Source organism: Sminthopsis crassicaudata, chromosome 2, assembly GCF_048593235.1.
Source record: "Sminthopsis crassicaudata isolate SCR6 chromosome 2, ASM4859323v1, whole genome shotgun sequence".
NCBI classification, from domain to species: Eukaryota; Metazoa; Chordata; class Mammalia; order Dasyuromorphia; family Dasyuridae; genus Sminthopsis; species Sminthopsis crassicaudata.
The window spans coordinates 157,242,991-157,267,804 of NC_133618.1; the positions used below are offsets into that span (position 1 = coordinate 157,242,991).

Consider the following 24,814-nt stretch of genomic DNA (forward strand, 5'->3'; position numbering starts at 1 on the left):
CATGGCTACAGAAGCTGTTTTATAAATGTCATGGAGGGTCAACTGTGAACCCAATTAATCCTAACTTGACAAATCAAAAGAACATGCAAAAGACATGTTATATTAACATAAGCCTGCTGTCTAGGACTAGAGAAGTTAATAGTCTCTTTGTAATTTGTCCTAGGCCAAATCTGTCTGTAACATGTTGGTCAATTCAGGATGCTACATTTTATAAAGAATAAGTTGAAAGTATGTAGAGAACAAAAGAAATAATGATGAAAGACTTCAAGATCTTCCCACAGAGAGAACTCAGAACAACAAGTAGAAGTTACAAAGAAGATGATTTAGAGTTGTTCTAAGATAAAAATTACTGATAATTAATATGACCTGTAAAGGGAATGGGCTACCTCAGGTGATGGTGTGTTTCCCCTCACTGTAAATTTTAAGCAAAGCCTGGGAATTGCTGCAATTTTATAGAAGAAACTTTTATTAAAATACAGATTGGCCTACATAGTCTCTGGGGTCCCCTTTCAACTCTGAAATTCCACCATTACTTACTTGTCTTCAGGATGTGTACAAGGATGGATGATTCCATTCATATCCAAATATAGATTATCAAACTCCACTTCATTTGGATTAGGTTTACTGGTATCAACTGGGATCTTGACGCCATTGCATTCTTTGGGCTATAAGAAAGTAATTTACAAGTTTTATTTACAACTCTAAAAAATTATTTAGATCCAAGGCTAAGTAGAAATTTATAATTTGTTTCTGGAAGTTACATGTTTGATGACAGTAAATAAAAACAACAGAGTAAGATTTTAATCTCTAGACAGTAATCACTATTTAAGTCAGTCAAGAAAGCTAAATCTAAAGTTTGTACCCTACCAAAAAGTTTTTGAGTGGTATGTATATGTATGTGTATGTGTCCTTTACAACTGAAAGAGGGAGGTTTTATATGCTATATAATTGATGTAGTAAGGAAGACTACCAAAACAACATACACAACTTTCAAAATCATCCAAAAGGGATTAATAACCATCATCCATATGGCAGATACAAAGCAAGACGCTGGGAGACAAAAATGTAAAATGACATAGCTTCTCCCATTAAGGCACTTACATTCTCTCATATGAGACAATACATATATATGTAAGTATATACAGAATAAATTTTACACACACACACCCCACATGCATACATTTGGAAAGGAAGAAGGGTACTTGCAGAAGAAGAGAATAAAAAAAAAAGATTCTTGAGGAAGGTGCTATTTAAGTTGGGACTCAGAAGAGAAGGTGAGGAGGAATGAGGTATGAGAAGTGGCCAATTCAAAGGTATAGAGATTGGAAATGGGAGAGGGATGAAGGACGATCAGTTTGGTTAGATTAAAGCCTGGAAAGAGTAGCATAACAGTGTGAAGGGTTTTTAGGCAATGTAAAGTTAGGCTGAAGCTTATATTTAAGCCTAGGAACAAGGAGACATTGAAGTTTGCAGAGGAGAGGAATAATTGGCAGATATGTGCTTAAGTAAATCACTGAGCAGCTATGTATATGATAAAAATGGGATAGATCTAAGGTGGTGGGAAGATTTGAAACAGAGACCAATTAGGAAGAGGAAGCAAAGTCTAGACGAGAGATGATTAGCCCCAAACCTTGATGGCACCTGCAAATTGTGTGAGTAAAACCACAAGTTGACAACTGACCAGATGTAAGTCATTGAGGAAGTGAAGAGTACAATAAAACTAAAAATTTGGGATACTAGAAAAAATTATACCATCTTAATAAAAATAGAGAATTTTGGCAAAGTAGATATAATGAGTTTGAGGTGTATAAGAAATATCCAAGTCAAAATGTCAAACAGGCAATTGGTGATATAATGCTAACATTCAAAAAAAAAAAAAAGAGACTAGGGCTAAATAGAAAGACCTAAGAGTAAATGGCATAGGGATGAAAACTGAAACCAGAAAGTGATGAGAAAAGGGAGAAGGTACAAGAAGAGACAAGATAAAAAAGAGCAAAAAGCACTGAGAAAAAAAACTGTGGTAGAAATGAGCATTTTCACTCCAGCTCATTTTATTTTTTCAATAACATGTAAACAAAAAAATTTTTTAACATTCATTTCTAAGAAATGTTAAGTTCCATACTCTGTGTCCCTCTCTTCCTTTACTCCTCCTTTAAATGGCAATTTGATACAGAATATATACGTATATTCATATAAAACATTTCCGTATTTACCATGATTCAAAAGAAGATAAACTGGGACAGCTAGTTAGTGCAATGAGTAAAACACCAGCTCTGAAGTCAGGAGAACCTGAGTTCAAATCTGGCCTGACATTTAACACTTCTTATCTGTGTAATCCCTGGGCAAAATCTGGGCAAAATCACCTAACTCCAATTGCCTTGGAGTGAGAGACACAAACCAAAAATACCAAACCAAATTAAAATAAAAATAAAAAATGCCAGAGAATAATAAAGTTTAAAAAGTATGCTTCAATATGCTCTGAGTCTCCACACAGCTCTTTCTTTGGAGATGGATAACATTTTTCAACATCTTAACTTGAGAATTGTCTTTGACCTCAGTATTACTGAGAATAGCTAAGTAAATCATTAATCATTATATAATATTGCTATTATTATATACAATATTCTCCAAGTTCTGCTCATTTTACTTTGCATCAATTCATATAAATTATAGGTTTTTCTGAAAGCATCCTGCTCACCATCTCTTACAACACAATAGTATTTCATCATAATCATTTGCAACTTAGTCATTCTCCAATTGGTGGGTATTCTTTCAATTTCTAATACCTTATTCACTACAAAAAAAGGTGCTAGAAACATTATTTTGGTATGAACTTGAGCTCTTTTCCTTTTCCTTTGATCTCTTTGGGATACAAATCTACTAATAGTATTGCTAGACCAAAGGGTACACTGTTTTATGGCTCTTTGGACACATTTAGTCATGTCTGACATAACCCCCCCATGGGGTTTTTCTTGGCCAAGATACTTGAGTAGGTTGGCATTTCCTTCTCCAGTTCATTTCACAGATGCCATAACTGAAGGAAATAAGAATTAAGTGACTTGTCCAAAATCATACAGTTTAGTATGTGAGATTTGAATTCCCAGAACTCTAACTACTGAATCAGCTACTTGCCCCAGGGCTATAACTACTTTCTGCCAAGCTCCTTTCCAGTTTTCCTGGCAATTTTTGTCAAGTAATGAATTCTTGTCTCAAAATCTTGAATATGTGAGTTTGTCAAACACTAGATTACTATGGTTATTTACTGCTGTGTATAGTGTACTTGATCTTTCCACTAATCCACTACTCTATTTCTTTACCAATACCAGATTGTTTTGATGATCACCTCTTTGTAATACAAGTTGAGAGTTGGTACTGCTAAATCATCTTCACATCCCCCCCACACACACACACTGGTGCCCTTGATATTCTTGACCTTTTGTTCTTTCAGAGGAATTGTTGGTATTTTTCTAGCTCTATAAAATAGGTGGCTTTTGGTAATTTGGTATGGCCCTGAACATGTAAATTGAGACAAAATTGTCATGAACAATTAATATTAAATGACTTTATGTGAAAAGTATTTTCCAATTGTATTCATATAGTTCCTGACTTTGCCTTGGCAAGTAGACTCATTTTATATTGCCTGCAGTTATTTTTAAAAGAATTTCTCTATCTCTTACTGCTAGACTTTGTTGGTAATACATAGAAATGCCGATGATTTATGTGGGTGTATTTTATATCCTGCAACTCTGCTGCTGATATTGTTTCAACTAGTTTTTAGTTGATTCTCTTGGATTCTCTAAGTATAGGATCATATATAAAAAGTTTGTTTCCTCATTACCTATTCTAATTCCTTCCATTTCCTTATTTCTTATTGTTATAGCCAACTTTTCTAGAAAGATACTAGATAATACAGATATTAATGATCATTGTTTCACCCCACATCTTACTGTAATGGCTTCTAGCTTATCCCTATTACAGATAATTCTTGCTAGTTTTAGATAATGCTTAATGGGTTTTTTTTTTAATATATAAATGATATTTACTTTAAGGAAAGCTCAATTTATCCTTATACTTTCTTGTGTTTTTAATAGGAATGAGTTGTGTTTTGTCAAATAACGGTTTTTTGCATCTGTTAAGATAATCATATGATTTCTGCTGGTCTTGTTATTGATATGGTCAATTATGCCGATAGCTTTCCTAACACTAAATTAGACCTGCATTCCTGTTATAAAGCTCATCTGGTCACACTATATGATCTCTGTGATATATTGCTGTAATTTCCTTGTTAGTATTTTATTTAAAAAAATTTTTTTTGCATAAGCATATATCATGGAAACTGATCTACAGTTTTCTTTCTTTGTTTTTACTCTTCCTGGTTTAGATATCAGCACTAGATTTATGTCACAAAAGATATTTGGTACCTTTTTTCTTTGCTTATTTTTCCAAATAGTTTATATAGTATTGGAAATAATTGCTCTTTAAATATTTGTAGAATTTATTTATGAATCCATCTGATTCAGGGGATTTTTTGAGAGGAGCTAATTTATGACTTATACAATTTTTTCTAAGATAAGATATTTAAGTCTCTTGTTACACCCTATTCTGTTAATCTAGGCAATTTATATTTTTGTAAATAGTCATCAATTTAAACTATCAGATTTATTGGCATATAATTGAGCAAAATAGCGCTTAATAACTGCTTTAATTTCATCTTAACTGGTGGTAAACTCAGTTTTTTTGTTTTGATATTAATTTTTCATAATCAAATTAACCAATGACTTTAAAAAAAAATAAATAAAACCAGCTCCTAGTTTAATTAGTTCCATGATTTTCTTACTTTCAATTTTATTATGTCTCCTTTGAATCTCAGAATTTTCAATTGGGTATTTTTAATTTGTATTTTTTTCTAGGGTTTTTAGTTGTATGTCAAATTCTTTTATCTGTTCTCTATTTTATCGATACTAATGTATAGAAATATAATTTTTTCCTTAAATACATTAGCTATACCCCATAAATTTTGTTATGTTGCCATTTTCTTTAATGAAATTGATTGCTCCTATGATTTGTTTTGACTCACATATTCTTTAGAATTAGATTATTTGATTCCTAGTTAATGTCTAATCTGTTTCTAATGGCCCTTTTCTGAATAATTTCTGTTGCATTATGGTCTGAAAAGGATACATCTAATATTTCTGCTTTTCTGCATTTAATTGAGACCTTTATACTCAAATACTGGTCAATTTCTGCAAAGGAATAAAGTATACTTTCATCCAGTTGTCTCTCCAGATGTTTAACATATCTTACTCTTCTAAAATTCTATTCACCTTCTTAGCTTCTTTCTCATTTATTTCATAGTTAGATTTATCTGGTTCTGAGAGAATAATGTTAAAGATTCCCACTAGTATAAATTTAATTGTCTATTTTCTTCTGTAACTTATTTAACTTTTCCTTTAAGAATTTAGATGTCTTATCCTTTGATCCAGTAGTGTCTCTGCTGGGTCTGTATCCCAAAGAGATCATAAAAAAGGAAAAAGGACCCACTTGTGCAAAAATATTTGCAGCAGCCCTTTTTTGTAGCTGTTGTTTGGTTTCTCTTTCGCCTTTCCCCCACCTTTAGTTCTGACTTGCATGATAAATTTAGTAATTTGCTTAGAAGAATATGATTAATCTATCTATATTAGATTACTTGCTGTTTGGGGGAAGGAAGAAAGGCAGAGGGAGGGAGAAAAATATGGGACACAAGGTTTTGCAAGGGTGAATGTTAAAAACGATCTGCATGAATTTTGAAAAATAAAAAGATTGTGTGTGTGTGTGTGTGTGTGTGTGTGTGTGTGTGTGTGTGTGTATTTCTTAAAGAATTTAGATGCCTCTTAGTAGAATTGTGAAATGATCAAACTATTTTGGAGAGCAATTTGGAACTATGCCCAAAGGGCTATCAAAGTGTGCCAATGTTTCTACTGGGTCTGTATCCCAGATAATAAGAGGGAAAAGGATCCATATGTGCAAAAATGTTTGTAGCAGCTCCTTTTAGAGTAGGAAGGAACTGGAAAATGAGTGGATGCCCATCAGTTGGAGAATGGCTGAATAAGTTATGGTATATAAATGTTATGGAATATTATTGTTCTGTAAGAAACAATCAACAGGATGATTTCAGGGAGGCCTGGAGAGACTTACATGAACTGATGCTGAGTGAAGTAAATAGAACAAAGAGAACACTTGTTAATAGTAACAACAAAATGATGGGATCAACTATGACAGACTTGGCTCTTTTCAAACAATGAAATGCCTTTCAACAAGGCAATTCCAAGAGACTTATGATTAGAAGGTGCCATCTGAATACAGAGAGAAAGAACTATGGAGACTAAATATGGATGTGTAGTATTTTCAACTTTTTTTCCCCCTCATTTCCCTCCCCTCGTTTTCATCTGGTTTTTCTTGCACAGCATGACAAATGTGGAAATACATTTATTAGAATTAAACATATTTAACCTATTTCGGATTGCTTGCTGGCTTGGGGAAGTTGAGAGAGGGAGAATGTTGCAACACAAGGTTTTGCAAAGATGAATATTGAAATCTTTCTTTGCATGTATTTGGAAAAATAAAATAATATAATAAAATTAAATTTTAAAAACTTAGATGTCATGCAATTTGGTACTTATGTTTAATATTGGTATTCATTATTACTGGTATCTTTTTAGCAAAATGTAATTTGCTTGTTTATTCCTTTTGGTTAGTTCTATTTTTTTGCTTTTGCTGTGTCTTGAGTTCATGAATGCTATCCCTATTTTCTTTCTTTCAGCTGAATTCTGTTCTAGTCCCTTATTCTTATTTACACACACACACACACACACACACACACACACACACACACACACACACACACACACACACACACACTCTCTCTCTCTCTCTCTCTAAGTGACACACTGGATAGAACATTAGGCCTGGAATCCAGAAAATTTATCTTTTTTTGAGTTCATCCAGTTTCAGATACTTACTAGCAGTGTGATTCTGTGCAAATCACTTACACCTGTTGGCCTCTTCCTCAATTGTAAAATGAGCTGAAGAAGGAAATGGCAAACTGCTCCAGTATCTTTGCCAAGAAAATTCTCAAAACTGGAATCACAAAGAGTCAGATATGACTCAAACAGCTGGACCACAACAACATTAAATGTATCTATTTCAAATGTGTTTTGTATAAACAAACTATCATTGGATTCTGGGTTTTAATCCATTCTGCTACCGCTTTCATTTTATGGATTAGTTCATCCCATTCAGTTATTAATTGTATATTTTCCTCTTTTTGGTCCCTCAAGTCAGTTGTGCTTCTAACCAGTACCTCTCTTAAACCACCCTCCCTTCAGTCAAGCCCCTCTCCTTCCTTCTCCTGTTTCCCCTTCTATTTCCCTGTAGGGTAAGACAGATTTCTATGCTCAAGTAATTGTATGTTATCCCCTCTTTGAGCCAATTTTGATAAGAGTAAGATTCAAACACTGATCATCACTCCTCTCCCCCATCTTCTCCTTCATTGTAAAAGGTCTTCCTTTCATGCCTCTTTTATGTAAGACAACGTTTCCTATTTTTCCTCTCCCCTTTTCTCCCAGTGCATTCTTCTTTCTCCCTAATTTTATTTTTTAATCTATCATATTCAACACATCTGTGCCCTCTCTATGAACATTCCTTCTATCTGTTCTAATAATGCCAAGTTATTAAGAGTTACAAGTATCACTTTCTCATATAGGAAGGTAAACAGTTTAACCTTTCTGAATTCCTTATATCTCTTTCATGTTTACTTTTTGTTTCTCTTCAGTTTTGTATCTGAAAGTCCAATTTTCTATATAGCTTGTCTTTTCATCAGCAATGTTTGAAAGTCCACTATTTCACTGAATGTCTATTTTTCCTCCTGAAGAAATAAACTTAGTAGGTTTTAATCCTAGCTCCTTTGTCCTCTAAAGTATCATATTCTGAGCCCTTCAATGTGGAAGCTGTTAAAATTTGTGTGATCCTTGACTATGGCTTCCTGATATTTGAACATGTCTTGATATTTTATCCTTCATCTGGGAATTCTGTAATTGGTTTATAATATTCCTATGAGTTTTTATTTTGGGATCTTTTTCAAAAGGTGACTGCTGTATCTTTTCAGTTTCTATTTTCCGCTTAGAATATCAAGGCAGTTTTCCTTGTTAATTTCTTGAAAGATGATGACTAGGCTCCTTTTAAGATCATGGCTTTCATTAGAAATAATTCAGAATTTTAGCAAAGTTGCAGGATACAAAATAAATCCACATAAATCCTCAGCATTTTTATACATTACCAACACAATCCAACAGCAAGAGATACAAAGAGAAATTCCATTCAAAATAACAGTCGATAGTATAAAATATTTGGGAATATATCTACCAAAGGAGAGTCAGGAATTATATGAGCAAAATTACAAAACACTTGCCACAAAAATAAAGTCAGATTTAAATGATTGGAAAGACATTCAGTGCTCTTGGATAAGCTGAGCAAATATAATTAAGATGACAATACTCCCTAAACTAATCTATTTATTTAGGGCTATACCAATCAGACTTCCAAGAAACTATTTTAATAACCTAGAAAAAATAACAACAGAATTCATATGGAACAACAAAAGGTCGAGAATTTCAAGGGAAGTAATGAAAAAAAAATTAAGTGAAGGTGGCCTAGCTGTACCTGATCTAGAACTATATTATAAAGCAGCACACACCAAAACCATTTGGTACTGGCTAAGAAATAGACTAGTTGATCAGTGGCATAGGTTAGGTTCACAGGGCAAGATAGTGAATAAAAATAGCAATCTAGTGTTTGACAAACCCAAAGATCCCAAATTTTGGGATAAGAATTCATTATTTGACAAAAACTGCTGGGAAAACTGGAAATTAGTATGGCAGAAACTAGGCACGGACCCACATTTAACACCACATACTAAGATTAGATCAAAATGGGTCCAAGATTTAGGCATAAAGAACGAAATCATAAATAAATTGGAGGAACATGGGATGGTTTACCTCTCAGACTTGTGGAGGAGGAAGGAGTTTGTGTCCAAGGGAGAACCAGAGACCATTATTGATCACAAAATAGAAAATTTTTATTACATCAAACTAAAAAGTTTCTGTACAAACAAAACTAATGCAAACAAGATTAGAAGGAAAGTAACAAAACATTTTTACAGTTAAAGGTTCTGATAAAGGCCTGATCTCCAAAATATACAGAGAATTGACTTTAATTTATAAGAAACCAAGCCATTCTCCAATTGATAAATGGTCAAAGGATATGAACAGACAATTTTCAGATAATGAAATTAAAACTATTTCCATTCATATGAAAGAGTGTTCCAAATCACTATTGATCAGAGAAATGCAAATTAAGACAACTCTGAGATATCATTACACAGCTGTCAGATTGGCTAAGATGACAGGAACAAATAACGATGAATGTTGGAGGGGCTGTGGGAAAACTGGGACACTGATGCATTGTTGGTGGAGATATGAAAGAATCCAACCATTGTGGAGAGCAATCTGGAATTATGCCCAAAAAGTTATCAAAATGTGCATACCCTTTGACCCAGCCATACTACTACTGGGCTTATACCCCAAGGAAATACTAAAGAAGGGAAAGGGACCTGTATGTGCCAAAATGTTTGTGGCAGCCCTTTTCATAGTGGCTAGAAGCTGGAAGATGAATGGATGTCCATCAATTGGAGAATGGTTGGGTAAATTATGGTATATGAATGTTATGGAATATTATTGTTCTGTAAGAAATGACTAACAGGAGAAATAGAGAGAGGCTTGGTGAGACTTACATCAACTGATGCTGAGTGAAACGAGCAGAAACAGAAGATCATTATACACTTCAACAATGATACTGTACGAGGATGTATGCTGATGGAAGTGGATCTCTTCAACATAGAGAAGAGCTAATCCAATTCCAATGGACAGAATCAGCTGCATCCAGAAAAGGAACACTGGGAAATGAGTGTAAACTGTTGTTTTTTACCTTCTGAATCCAATTCTTCCTATGCAACAAGAAATTCGGTTCTACACACATATATTGTATCTAGAATATACTGTAATATATTTAACATGTATAAGACTGCCTGCCATCTGGGGGAGGAAGGGAAAAAATCTGACTAGAAGTAAGTGCAAGGGATAATGTTGTAAAACATTACCCATGCATATATACTGTCAAAAAAAAAAAAAAAAGTTATAATTATAAAATTAAAAAAAAAAATTTAAAAAAATTAAAAAAAATAAAAAAATAAAAAAGATCATGGCTTTCAGACAGTCCAAAAATTCTCTCTGCTCCTGAAGTGGAGGGAGCAATGCCTCAAGCTTCAAAGTTTCTTGATGCTATTTTCAGAATCAGGTCAGAGAAGGAGATTACAATCTTGGGATCACAATCTTCAATCATCCCTCCCAATTTACTCCTTCTGATTTTGGGACTCCTGCAGCCACAATTGTGATTGCTCTCCTCTGACTCAGAATTGGAGTCAGGGTTCCTACTTCCCCATGGCTATAAGTACTATCACTTCTTTTGACTTTAGGACTATGACCTAGAGCTGTATATGGACATGTAACAGAATCCTGAACCCAGTGCCAATAAAACATCTGCTGAAATTTTCTTCTCTCTTCCTAGCCCCTACACTATCCATGAGAACTCCAGAAGCTGCTGCTGGCACCAATGCAGCCACCTCCGAAGTTCACTTCTGGCTTGCTGAAGCATAGCCTACATATCTGTCCTATGCTTCAGGCCCATCTGACTAGCACCCTGTGAGACAGACCTTTCCTGTCAACCACCTCAGTTGCCATAGGCTGGAAAATTGTCTCAACTAAACTTTTGTTGATTGTGCCACTGTAGAATTCAATTTGAGGCCTTATTTTAAAACCACTGGAGGAATTTGGGAGAAGTTAGCGAGTACTTCTTGTTTATGTCATCTTGGAACATGTCGACTACTACAGAAAGGTCAAAAGGATAAAGACTTAAGACTAGTAGATTTGAAAATTAAGAGATTTTTCGTAACTTTAGGGAAAGCTACTTCAGTTAAACAGTGACATTGTTTAATATTAATAACATTATTTAAGCAACTGAATCAGTGAGTTGAAATAGCTTCTCCCTGATATTTGCCTAAGTGATGGCTAAGAGTTGTAGGATAATAGCTTGAAAGAATAGTAGTTTAGTGAAGGGTTTTTTTAAGAATGGAGAAGACTTAGGCATATTGGACATGGAACAGAAAGAATAAATACTGATATTTAAGATAAAGACTGAAGAACCAAAATTGAGAGGGATGATTGAAGATTGTGATATGCTTGAGACTATATGAAGAAATGAGTTTAAGGTCACATGTTGGAATGAGCTATCATTATCAGAGACTAGAGTAAATTTAAATAATAAATATATATATATAAATATATCTGTGTGCATATACATATAAATATATATACACATACACACACACACACACATATGATATGAGATGACTTTAAGGAATTATGAGATTGAGACAACAAGGAGAGGAAACTTATGGCAAATGACCTGGATTTTCTCAAGATCCTTTTGTTGAGTCAGTAAAAGAAAAGAAAGTTTGAGGAAAGAAAAGTTAATATAAACTATGAGGAGTAAAAAAGGAATTTAGAAAGGAAAATTAGGACTAAACCGTCTTGCTTTATGGAAAACAGAACCTAATAGTTTACAGGTAGTTCACTTGTAAGATTTCATTTAAGATCCATTCAGTAAAACACTAGTAGAGGTAATTCAGGGTTAAGATTTGCACCAAATGACGAATAGTAACAGAATAAAAAAACAAGGGATTTGACAATATGTAATGAAAATGCCTAACTATATGGATGATTAAGACTAAAGTAATATATATAGAAAGAAATAAACTTAATCTAAATACTAAATATGAAAACACAATTCCATTCTTTCTTAGAAATGAAGGATTTGTACCAAATTTTACAAATACTGCTCTTTGCTCAACCTTCCCTCTCTGCACATCCAGTAAGAAATACTGTAATATATGCTGCTGCTCACTTCTTTTTACCTAGATGTGTCCTAAATCCTGAGCTTTTTGCCTCAAAGTCAAGGAGCCTAGGGTTAGCTAAAGATAAACAGAACTTTTATTGAGCAGAAACCTGTAACATGTTACTAATTTTCCTAACTAGGGGCTCTAAGTTATTATGCTTTTGTTAATAACTTTTCAGTTGATATAAACTGTTGCATGCTGTCGTCTCCAGAAGCTGCTGGATCACTCTCTAGGAAGAGAACTGCTGTGTCTACTCAAATCTCTCAGACAGATTCTTCTTCCTGTAACGAACCGTTGTCTCCAGGCAGTTGCTGTTAACTCTTGTCCAAAGAAGTGACTTCCCTTCCTGCAGAGAGCCCCGTCAAGCCTGATGCAATTCAGAGTCTTTCTCTTGAATCCTGGCTCTGAATCTCCTCCAACTCTTATCCTTCTTCAGGCCGATCTGCTCTCTGCGCCCAGTGCTGTCTCTTTTTATCCTCCCAGAGAATGGGCGTGGGATAATGCAAGGGCTTCTGGGAAGAACCACCCCAGCCAATGAGCTTGCCCCCTCTATCAAGTCAACCTGAGTTCTCACCTTGTAATTGTCCAGAAAACCTGAATTCTCACCTTGTCACCATCCAGACAACCTCAGTTCTCACCTAGTAATCCCAACATCAAACTCATAAATTAAGAGAAAATAGAGAGGGTATGATCTTTCTTATAAGTACTACTTTCTCTTCCCCACCCCTTTCATCATCTCTCCCCTTCCTGTCTCTCCCCCTTTCCCTCTCCCTACCTATCCCCATCCCTGTCCTTCTCTGTCTCTCTCCAATTAGGGCAATGGAATAGCCTTCAAAGTCTAAGTAGTCCCTTTTCTCTCTATTTGATACTTTATATTAGATTTTTTATTTTATTTTTTTACTGAGGCTGGGGTTAGGTGACCCCTTGCCCAGGGTCAAACTGCTAGGAAGTGTTAAGTGTCTGAGACCACATTTGAACTGAGTCCTCCTGAATTCAGGGCTGGTGCTCTATCCACTGCGCCACCTAGCTGCCCCTATATTAGATTAAAAAAAATTTTTTTTATTAATGTAATCACAAAAGTCAGACTCCCCAAATGAAAAAATTTCTTTCATACAGAGGTTTAGCTCTCTGCCACTACAGCATGGAACATTACATATAATGTCAAGCTTGGTTGAATATACGGGTTAGTACTGCTGACTGCTTTCTTTACCCCTCCCTTTTGAGGGGTTTTGTGTTAGGGAGTGGTTCTCTGGGAAATATATATTGGGACATAAAAGTAATGTAAAAATAAAAATATCAACAAAAATTAAATTGCTTTGGATAAAAATATTTTACTTGTAACATCAAAAAATTGAATTAGTATTTGGTTATTTTATTTACTGGTGTTCACTGAAGCAAACAAAATCATTAGAAAGGAGAATAAAATAATTAAACATGGAATGAGAAATATTTTGGTCAGAGTATAAGAAAGTAATAATTTAAAACAAAAATTGTTTTATTACCACAAAAAATGTACACTGAATATTTAACAATATTAATATTTAATACAAAGCTGAGAAAATAAGTATTTAAATTGTTTTAAATTTTCAAATATAAATGTGAATTAAAAAATCACTATTCTTTATATAAAACAATGCAAGAGTCTTAAGATGTATGTAACTGTCTTTATCATTAGAAATTAAAAACTAAGGGCAGCTAGGTGGCGCAGTGTATAGAGCACCAGCCCTGAATTCAGGAGGACCTGAGTTCAAATGTGGTCTCAGACACTTAATACTTCCTAACTGTGTGACTCTGGGCAAATCATTTAACCCCAATTGCCTCAGCAATAAAAAAAAAAGAAAAAAAAAAAGAGAGAAAAAAAGAGAAAAAAAAAAGAAGGGTAAAAAGAAGAGAAAAAAAGAAGAGAAAAAAAGAAGAGAAGAGGGAAAAAAAGAGAAAAAAAAAGAGAAAAAAAAAGAGAAAAAAAAAGAGAAAAAAAAAAGAGAAAAAAAAAGAGAAAAAAAAGAGAGAAAAAAAAGAGAGAAAAAAAAGAGAGAAAAAAAAGAGGAAAAAAAAGAGAAAAAGGAAGGAAGGAAGGAAGGAAGGAAGGAAGGAAGGAAGGAAGGAAGGAAGGAAGGAAGGAAGGAAGGGAGGGAGGGAGGGAGGGAGGGAGGGAGGGAGGGAGGGAGGGAAAGAAATTAAAAACCAGAAATTAATTTTTTTTCCCAATCTGTTAGTCCCAAAGGAAGAAAAACATTCCATGCCCTTAGGAGATGTCAAAGAAAGCTAAAGATAACAAAAAAAGGATTTGTTTTTAATTACAAGATGGACTACTTTAGAAGTTTAAGTATATATAATATATATAATATATATTATATATATATATGTATATATATATATAATATATATATATGTATAAAAATAAAATTTTGTCCCAGAAATATTTTCACTCTGAATCCTCTCCTCTCCCTCTGACTGGTTGGTTCCTCTCAGAATTTCCAAAAGAAAAAGGCTCAATTCCGCCATGTCCATTCTTTTTCATGGGGGCAGTCCTGATTCTTAAGTCTCAGACTTCTGCATTGCCCCTGCACTAGGTAACTTGATCTCTACTCCCCACTTTCAGACTCCTTCAAGGAGTTTTTTAGTCCATCTTTTTGTTTGAATTAATGTCCCTGGTTTTTAGATAATTGTCTGGCCTTATTATTTCATTAAGAATCAATAAATGTTGGTTGATTTAATTCCATTTGCATTCCTTCTAGGAATTACTTTCCTTCAACAGAATATACCTACACTCCACATAACTTGGTGAGTGGTCTTATTAACAATAACAATAATAGCTAGCATTTATATAATGTTTTAAAGTTTACTAAGTGCTTTACACTTTTTCTCATTTGATCATTACTAAGAATTGCTATGGGGAAGGAAGGAAAGAAGAGAGAGAAAGAAAGGAGGAGACAGGGAAGGAAGAAAAAGAAAGAGGGAGAGAGGGAGCAAGGGAGGAACAAAAAATTATCACCATCCTGAAGCTACTGTAATGATGAACATATATTCCCTCACTTAGAACCTACAAGAGAAAGAACAAATTGAATAACACTTTCAATGATTCCTGATCACTCACAGGCTTAAATTACTTCCTTCAACAATTCCTTATTAGAATTTTCTTTACATATTTTTTCTTCCTTAGCTCTAAAATATATTACAGTTGATCTTATATAGGAGTAATAGGAGCATATTATGGAAAACTCAATACTACCATTTCTTCAGCAGTTTTAAGAACACGGATAAAAAAATTATCTTAGCAAAGTAAATAATTTAATATGCCCTATTTAAGCAAATATTCTTTCTTAAATGATTATATGAGTATATCAGGAATTATATAATTTGAAACTATAGCCTCTACTCTAGAATGACATTTCAGCTATATGGTATATATTCACTATTATTGAATTAACATCCCTTAAATGTAAGATATCCTTATTTTAAAAATACATTCAAAAATATCATATTTGTTAAATTCAATTAGCACTCATCTAAACATCTGTCCTAAAACAAATATAAATCAAAGGATATGAACAGACAATTTTCAGATGATGAAATTAAAACTATTTCCACTCATATGAAAGAGTGTTCCAAATCACTATTGATCAGAGAAATGCAAATTAAGACAACTCTGAGGTATCATTACACACCTGTCAGATTGGCTAAGATGACAGGAACAAATAACGATGAATGTTGGAGGGGCTGTGGGAAAACTGGGACACTGATGCATTGTTGGTGGAGTTGTGAAAGAATCCAACCATTCTGGAGAGCAATCTGGAATTATGCCCAAAAAGTTATCAAAATGTGCATACCCTTTGACCCAGCCATACTACTACTGGGCTTATACCCCAAGGAACTACTAAAGAAGGGAAAGGGTCCTGTATGTGCCAAAATGTTTGTGGCAGCCCTTTTCATAGTGGCTAGAAGCTGGAAGATGAATGGATGTCCATCAATTGGAGAATGGTTGGGTAAACTATGGTATATGAATGTTATGGAATATTATTGTTCTATAAGAAATGACCAACAGGAGAAATACAGAGAGGCTTGGAGAGACTTACATCAACTGATGCTGAGTGAAACGAGCAGAAACAGAAGATCATTATACACTTCAACAATGATACTGTACGAGGATGTATGCTGATGGAAGTGGATTTCTTCAACATAGAGAAGAGCTAATCCAATTCCAATTGATTAATGATGGACAGAACCACCTACATCCAGAAAAGGAACACTGGGAAATGAATGTAAACTGTTATTTTTACCTTCTGAATCCAATTCTTCCTGTGCAACAAAAAATTCGGTTCTACACACATATATTGTATCTAGAATATACTGTAATATATTTAACATATATAAGACTGCTTGCCATATGGGGGAGGGGGTTGGGGGAGGAAGGGAAAAAATCTGAATAGAAGTAAGTGCAAGGGATAATGTTGTAAAAAATTACCCATGCATATGTACTGTCAAAAAAATGTTATATTATAAAATAAAATAAAAATTAAAAAAATAAAAATAAAAAATAAAACAAATATAAAGTTGTGGAAAGTTCTGCCTTCATTACATTGGAATAACTATTTCAAAAGATTAAGAAATGTAATCCAATTAAATGCAACAATATGTACTGTGCTAAATAAGGATGGGGAGATGAAGCTGAAACATTACATTGCAATGGGATTTAACAACTGAATGGTCACTGAAATTTTAGATATAGTTTATATGGTGAACTGAAGTACAGAGCCTATCAGGTTAAAATACTGTATACATTATCAAACAGTGCTTTAGTCACCGCTCAGTCTAGAGCATCAAACTAGATGGATAGAGAAATGTGCATTAGAAATCAAATTTGTAGAAGAAGGAAGTTGTTAGTTTTTTGGTTTTTTTTTTTCTGGAAGGATGGCAAAGAAATTTATATTAAAAAAATAAAAAATAAAAAAAAAACTTTGGGAGATAGTATGGATTTAGAATCAAGAGGACTCAATTCAAATTCTAACTCCGTTATTTATTTTGATGTGATTAGGAAATAACCTCTTTGTGCCCTCTGCTTCCTCAACTGTAAATTAGAGGGCTGAATTAAATGATCCCCAAGACTCCTTCTAATTCCTATGATCTTATATTATGCTGAGGAGAGGAAGATCAAGGCAAGGTGTTTGTTTTATTCTTCCTCCCTTCTCTCCCCCCAAAATATAGGGGATGATGAGCAGACTAAAAGCTTCTCAAGGTTATAAAAATTCTGGTTAACACTTTTAAGTGGTACAGTGGATAGAACTCTAGACAACTCCAGGAAGACATGAAGGGAGGAAGAATAAAACAAACACCTTGCCTTGATCTTCCTCTCCTTCAGACTCCTTGCAATACATCCCTAAAGCAAGTCACTCAATAACTGCAGTCTCAGTTTCCCTATCAGGAAACTGGGGATATAGTAACATCTACCCCATAATTGTGTTATGTATATGTGAATATGTCATTTTTTCATCATCTTAACACCTAGCTAATTATAACAGCCTTCTGTTTGGCACTTTCAGACCAAGTTTCTCCTCACTCCAAGCTAATATCTTAAGAGTTACCCAGTTCACAGAACAAAATAGTCAATGACAATAGCAATCTAGTGTTTGACAAACCCAAAGACCCCAGCTTTTGGGATAAGAATTCACTACTTGATAAAAACTTCTGGGAAAATTGGAAACTAGTATGGCAGAAATTAGGCTTTGACCCACACACTGTAATGTTCTATTGTCTCTCAAATCTTAATTCTTCTCTGGGAGGAGATCTCTTCTCTGTTAATCCTATTCTCTGTGAGCAGGTTTCTTGGGAGGCTTCTGGAGCCTCCAGCCAGAGCAAAGGTAGAATTTAAAATCATCTTCTTCCTGAATCCTGGTTCTGAATCTCCTCAAGCTTCCCTGAAGTTCTCCCAGGAAGTCTTGTTCTTCTCCCAGTCTAGACTGTTGTTCAGACTCAATGTTCCCTCTTTTTATCCTCCCAGAGAATGGGCTTGTGGGAACTCCTTCAACCAATGAACTTGCTTCTTTAAAGTATTCCTTCAAAGATGAAAACTCCCTTAAAGGTTTGAACTAAAGGTGTGAATTCTGAGCTAGAGAATTGTTAAGTACCAACTTAGCATTTAGTAAGAACCTAACAACACACAACACCATATATCAAGATAAGGTCGAAATAGGTATAGGATCTAGACACAAAGAATGATATTATAAACAAAATAGAAGAACATAGCATAGTTTACCTCTCACATCTGTGAAGGAAGAAGCAATTTGTGACCAAAGAAAAACTAGAGACCATTACTGATCACAAAACAGATAATTTTGATTATATTAAGTTTAAAAGGTTTTGTACCAACAAAACTAATGCAGACAAGATCAGAAAGGAAGCAATAAAATAGGAAAAGACCTCATTTCTAAAATATATAGAGAAATGACTCAAATTTATAAGAATTAAACCTGTTCCCCAATTGATAAATGGTCAAAGGATATGAAAAGACAATTTTCAGATCATTTGTAGTCATATGAAAAGATGCTCCAAATTACTACTGATCAGAAAAATGCAAATTAAGACAACTCTGAGATATCATTACAACACCCCTCAGGTTGGCTAAGATGACAGGAAAAGACAATTAACAAATGTTGGAGGGGATGTGGGAAAACTGGGACACTAATGCATTGTTGGTGGAATTGTGATCGGATCCAATCATTCTGTAGAGCAGTTTGGAACTATGCTCAAAGGGCTGTCAAACTCTGCATACCCTTTGCTCCAGCAGTATTACTACTAGGCTTATATCCCAAAGAGATTTTAAAGGAGGGAAAGGAACCCACATGTGCAAAAATGTTTGTGGCAGCCCTTTTTGTAGTGGCAAGAAACTGGAAACTGAGTGGATGCCCATCAGTTGGAGAATGGCTGAATAAATTATAGTATATGAATGTTATGGAATATTATTGTTCTGTAAGAAAGGACCAGCAGGATGATTTCAGAGAGGTCTGGAGAGACTTACATGAACTGATGCTGAGTGAAATGAGTGAAACCAGGAGATCATTATATACAGCAATGACAAGACTGATCAATTCTGATGGACGAGGCTCTCTTCAACAATGAGATGATTCAAACTAATTCCAATTGTTCAGTAATGAAGAGAGCCATCTACACCCAGAGAGAGGCCAGTGCGAACTGAGTATGGACCACAACATAACATTCTCACTCTGTTGTTGTTTGCTTGCATTTTGTTTTCTTTCCCAGTTTTTTTGTCCTTCCTTCTTGATCCAATTTTTCTTGTGTAGCAAGAAAACTGTATAAATATGTATACATATATTGGATTTAACATATATTTTAATATATTTAACAGGCATTGAACTACCTGCCATCTAGGGGAGGGAGTGGGAAGAAATAGGGGACAATTTGGAACAGAAGGCTTTGTAAGGGTCAATGATGAAAAATTACCCATGCATACTTTTTGTAAATAAAAGGCTTTAATAAAAATTTTTAAAATTAACATTTTTTTAAAAAGTTACCCAGGCTCTCCTCCCACCTCAAGCCACTCACAGTAATCCATGAACACTAGCTTCCTTGCTGTTTGTTCCATGCACATAACACTTTCTGCCTTTCCACTAGCTGTCTCCCATGCCAAGAATGTTCTCCTCTATCACCTGATTTCCTTCAAGATCATCTCAAATCTGACCCTCGAAAGTAACCCTTTTCAAGACCAATTTTTAAACAATTCCATTGGGGGAGGGGGAGGCCCAATCCCACTGAGTACTGACATCAAATGGGATATAAAAGAGGGAACTCTAGGTTCACCTAAGATGCCACTAAAAATATTGTCCAAATTTAAACCCTTAATCTTCAAATGTTAAAATTTGCAGATGATAGCACTGTTCCTCTATCAAGCCTTGCAATATTTCTCACCCATCTAAGTAAATGAAATGTAATTCCAAAGGAATTTGTCTAACCAATCATATGAAAGAGGGGGAGATAGCAAATCAGAAGAGGGGATTTTTAAAATGTTGGCTACCAAAACTATGACAAAATCAGTCTATCAATATACGTAAAATGAGTAGGAGTCAGAATAGAGTAAGAGAAGACTGTTGGATCATACTTGGACAACTTTTCAGGTAACGCCAACTTAATGATTGCTTAATAATAATAATAACTAGCATTTATATAGTGTTTTAAGGTTTGTAAAATCTTTTACAAATATTACCTCATCTGATTCTCAAAAATCTTGGTAAAAGCTCTTATTATCCCCATTTTACAGATGAGGAAACTGAAACACAAAGTGGTTAGGTGAGCTACTGAGTGTCTGTCAGTGTTTATTAGCTATTTCATTTTTATAGAAACACATGCTTTACTTTTGTATCTACCACTGCAGCAAATGATAAATTTTTATAATTCTCAGAACTATGACGATCAAAATATCATTTTTTAAAAGAGAAAACATGGAAACTTTGAAAATTACAAAGGAATTCCAGCACAAAATGTTTGCAAATATAAAACAAAGAAATCTTCCTTCCCAAATATTTATATGATAAAGTCTTGACACCTAAACAAAGTCAAAAATAAAGAATCAAAGAAGAGAAAGAAAACTATAGATCAGTATTTCAAATAAATACTGCTGCAAAAATTAATAAAATAGCAAAGAGACAATGACAATACATTCCAAAGAGTATATACATCCAAGTTGAATTTATACCATGAATGCTGAACTAGTTCAATATTAGGTAAATTATAAATATGAGTGGCCATATTTATAAAAACAAGAAAAATGATGCTAACTATAAAAGCAGAAAAAGGGTTTGAAGAAATACAAAACCCTTTTCTGTGAAAAACACTGGAAAATATAAGATTAAATGAACCTTTTCTTAACATAAGCAGTATACTTCTAAAATCAAAACAGCACTGTATCTAATAGAAATAGGTTGAAATCCTAACTAACAGAATCAGAACAAAGCAAAGGTGTCCACTGGTACCACCACTCTATAATATATTGCTGGAAATGCTACCAATAGCAGAGACAAAGACAGAGACAGAGAGAGAAAGAGAGTGTGTAATAAAAAACAACTAGATAGAGAGACAGACAAGAGGAAATTAACAGACTAATAAACAAAATTATTACTTTCTGCAGATGAGATGGATATTTACAGAACATTAGTAAACTAAAATATTAATTGAAGCAACATTACCACAATTGTAGGATATTAATTCCACATAAATAATCAAAATTTCTGTATAAGCCAACAAAATCCAGCAGGAATAAAAGCTGCATCTAAAATAATTAACAAAACTGGGGCAGCTAGGTGGCACAGTGGATAGAGCACCAGCCCCGAAGTCAGGAGGACCAGAGTTCAAATCACAACTCAGACATTTAACCCTTTCTAGCTGTGTGACCTTTGGCAAGTCACTTAACCCCAATTGTCTCAAGAGAAAAATATCAATTAAAATAATAACAAAATGTATGAAATGCTTAATCTACCTACCAAGGTAAAAACAAGGAAGTCAATGAATACAACCTCAAAACATTTTTTTGAAATACAGACGTAGATAAATATCTGTGAGTAGTTAATACAAATATAATAAAAACGACAATATTACCTAAATTAATTTGTTCACTCAATAAAATACCAATCACCCAACCAAAGGATTGCCTCAAAGAGGTAGGGAAAAAAAAAAAAACTAACAAAATGTATCTGAAGGAATAAAAGCTCAAGAATTCAACAAAAATAATGAAAACGGAAAAAGTTGGAGGTAAAGATTCTTCCTTGAAATACCAGATCTCAAATTATAAACTACAAAAAAAGAAGTAAACATGAGGGAGAGCGGGAGAGGGGGAAAAAGGAGAGAGAGAAAGAGAAAACACACATGGGAGCAAGAACAGAGAGAGAACATACAATTTTTACATGAAGAAATCAAAACCATTTCTAGCCTTATGGAAAAACACTAACTCACTACTGATTAGAGAAATGAATATTAAGACACTTCTCAGATTGTCTAAGATGACAGAAAAAGAGGGGATTTGGGAAAACTGGAATATTAACACATTGTTGGTGGAGTTGGGAAATGATCTTGCATATCCTTTGATTCAGCAGTCTCACTACTGAATCTGTATTCTTAAGAGATAAATAAACAAACAAAAAGGACCCATGTGTGCAAAACTGTATTGGCAGCTCTATTTGTATTGGCAAGGAACTGGAAACTGAGTGGATGCCCATCAATTAGCGAACGGCTAAGTAATTGAAAGTAATTGAATCAATTTAATTAATTAATTAATTCTATAAGAAATGATGAGCAAACTGATTTCAGAAAATTCTGGAAAGAATCACATGCACTGATACTGAGCAAAGTGAGAAGAACCAAGAAGAACAACCACTGTTCACAGGAACAAACAAGATTACATGATGATCAACTGTGATGGGCTTGTTTCTTTTCAACAATGCATGTGATTCAAGGCAATTCCAATAGACTTGGGATAGAAAATCCAGAGAGAAGTATAGAGACTGAATGTGAATAATAGTATCACCTTTTTATTTACTTGGTTTTTTTTTTTCTCCTTTTGATCTGATTTTTCTTGCACAACATGACAAATATTTTAAAAAATATGATTAAAAGAACTGCACATATTTAACTTGTATCAAATTGCTTGCTGTTTGGGAGTCAGGGAAAGTAAGGGAAGGGGGGAAAATTTATAACACAAAATTTATTTACAAAAATGAATGATGAAAACTATTTTATATGTATTTGGAAAAATAAAATAACTGCCGAAAAAAAGGGGGGAAAATTAACTTAGTACCTAGTATGTGATAAAGTCAAAATAATGAGCTATTTGATAAAAAGGTATGCTATTTCACAAGAAGTGCTAGGAGAAATAGAATGTAGGCTGATAGAAACAACAACTAACAAACACCAAGATATTTATAATATCCAAATGGATACATTACCTAAATATAAAAGGTCATGTAATAAACAAACTAGAAAAGCAAGGAAAAAAACTATATCTTTTGGATTTACATCCAGTGGAAGACCTCATAACCAAAGAATAGAGAGGATCACAAAAGATAAAATAGAAAAAAAATTATACAAAATTTAAAAGTTTTTGCACAAACAAATCCAACGAATGTAAAACTTAAAAGGAAACACTTAAGGGAAGGGAAATCTTTACATTAAGGGTTCTCTGTTAAAAATCTAATTTCCAAGATATATGAAGAATTGATTCAAATTATAAAAATAAGAGGTAATCCCCATTTGTTCAAAGACTATATAAATAGTACTCAAAAAGAAATCCAATTCCCTAAAGTTTTATGAAAAATGCTCCCAATCACCAGTATTTAGAGAAATGAAAATTAATGTCATTGAGGTTTTAATCATCAAATTGGCAAAATCTGTCCCCCTCTCACCAAAAGACTAGTCTTGAAGGTATTGCACAAAAAAAACCACTGATGAAATATTAGTATTATCTGTGAACTGCACTAGTTATTTTGAGAAAAACTTGAAACTATGCCCCCAAATTTACTAAAGTGTACATATCCTTTGACCAAGAGATGCCAATACTATGCCTATGTCCCAAAGAAATCAGAGAAGGAGAAAATATATTTATTGCAGCTCTTTTTGGCAATGAAAAAGAACTGAAAAATAAGGGATTGCCAATTTGGGGGAGGGGATTTCTTCACAAATTATGGTATATAAGAATATTATGGAATTTCATTGTTCTATAAGAAACAACAAAAAGAACAGGTTCAGAGAAATCTGAAAAAACTTGTATGAACTGAAATGCATGCTGAAGTGAGTGGAACCAGAATAACTCATACTAAACATATAAACTCATACTATAAACATATATAAACTTATAACAAACATTAAAAATGAACAATTTAGAAATATTTAAGAATTCTCAACAACCATAAATTCAGAGGACCTACAAAGCATATTACCCATCTTTCAGAGACATGATGGATTAAATATTCAGGAGACATTTTTGTACATAGCCAACATGGGAATTTGTTTTGTTTCGCTGTCTATTTGTCACAAGGATTTTGTTTTTTGTTTTCTTTCTCCAATGGGAGAGGACATGAGAAGAGACAATAAATAGTTGTTAACTGAGAACAAAATTTAATTTTAAACAACTAAATGTTGAATTTATTACGTATTTTAAGAGGAAAAACTCTTAAATAAAGTTTTCTGTTAATAAAACAAAAACAAAAATTGCCATTAAAGATCATTTGATTAGAAGAAATTCCAGCTGGAGTTATAAGATTAGAGAGGTGAGGAAGCATAATCTATCATGGGAAAAAAACAAAAAAACAGTGGAACAAGAGCTTGAAAGCACCTGGATTCTAGTTTGTCATCAGTAAAGAACAAAACTAACTTAAATATTTCACAGATATCATTATAAGGATCATAATAAATAACAGGTAAGAGTATTCTGAAAACTTAATTTTTATCCACAGAAAAAGTAATGTTGAAGAAGAAAGAGGAAGAGGTTAACTGAAATGAGAGTAGTGAAACCAGGGGCTCTCACCTAGGTAAGCAACAACAATCTCATACCTTACTTATATACTTTAATATTTTTCAAGAACTTCCTTTTCGCACAAAAATTTTGTGAGGCAGATAAAGCAAGTATTATTATCCTCATTTAACCAGAAAGGAAACAGACTCTAAAAGTCAAAAAGAAATTAAGAGAGACAGTAGGGGATTCAGTAAGATCTAATAAACTTCCTACCTTTTTTTAATCAGCAAACTTACAGTTGAAAGGACAGAAAA

At 33.8% G+C, this 24,814-nt stretch overlaps 1 protein-coding gene across 2 annotated transcripts in view; it reads right to left on the reverse strand.

The window, feature by feature from the left end:
• Nucleotides 1-24,814, reverse strand: part of XRN2 (5'-3' exoribonuclease 2) — a 97,935-nt gene that overhangs the window by 69,245 nt on the left and 3,876 nt on the right. The window contains exon 2 of one of the 2 annotated variants that reach the window (XM_074287739.1): nt 538-665. The exons of the other annotated variant lie outside the window; for it this stretch is intronic. Coding sequence (XP_074143840.1) covers nt 538-665 — 128 coding nt within the window. The remainder of the gene's footprint in view (nt 1-537; nt 666-24,814) is intronic. 2 annotated transcript variants of the gene reach the window in all.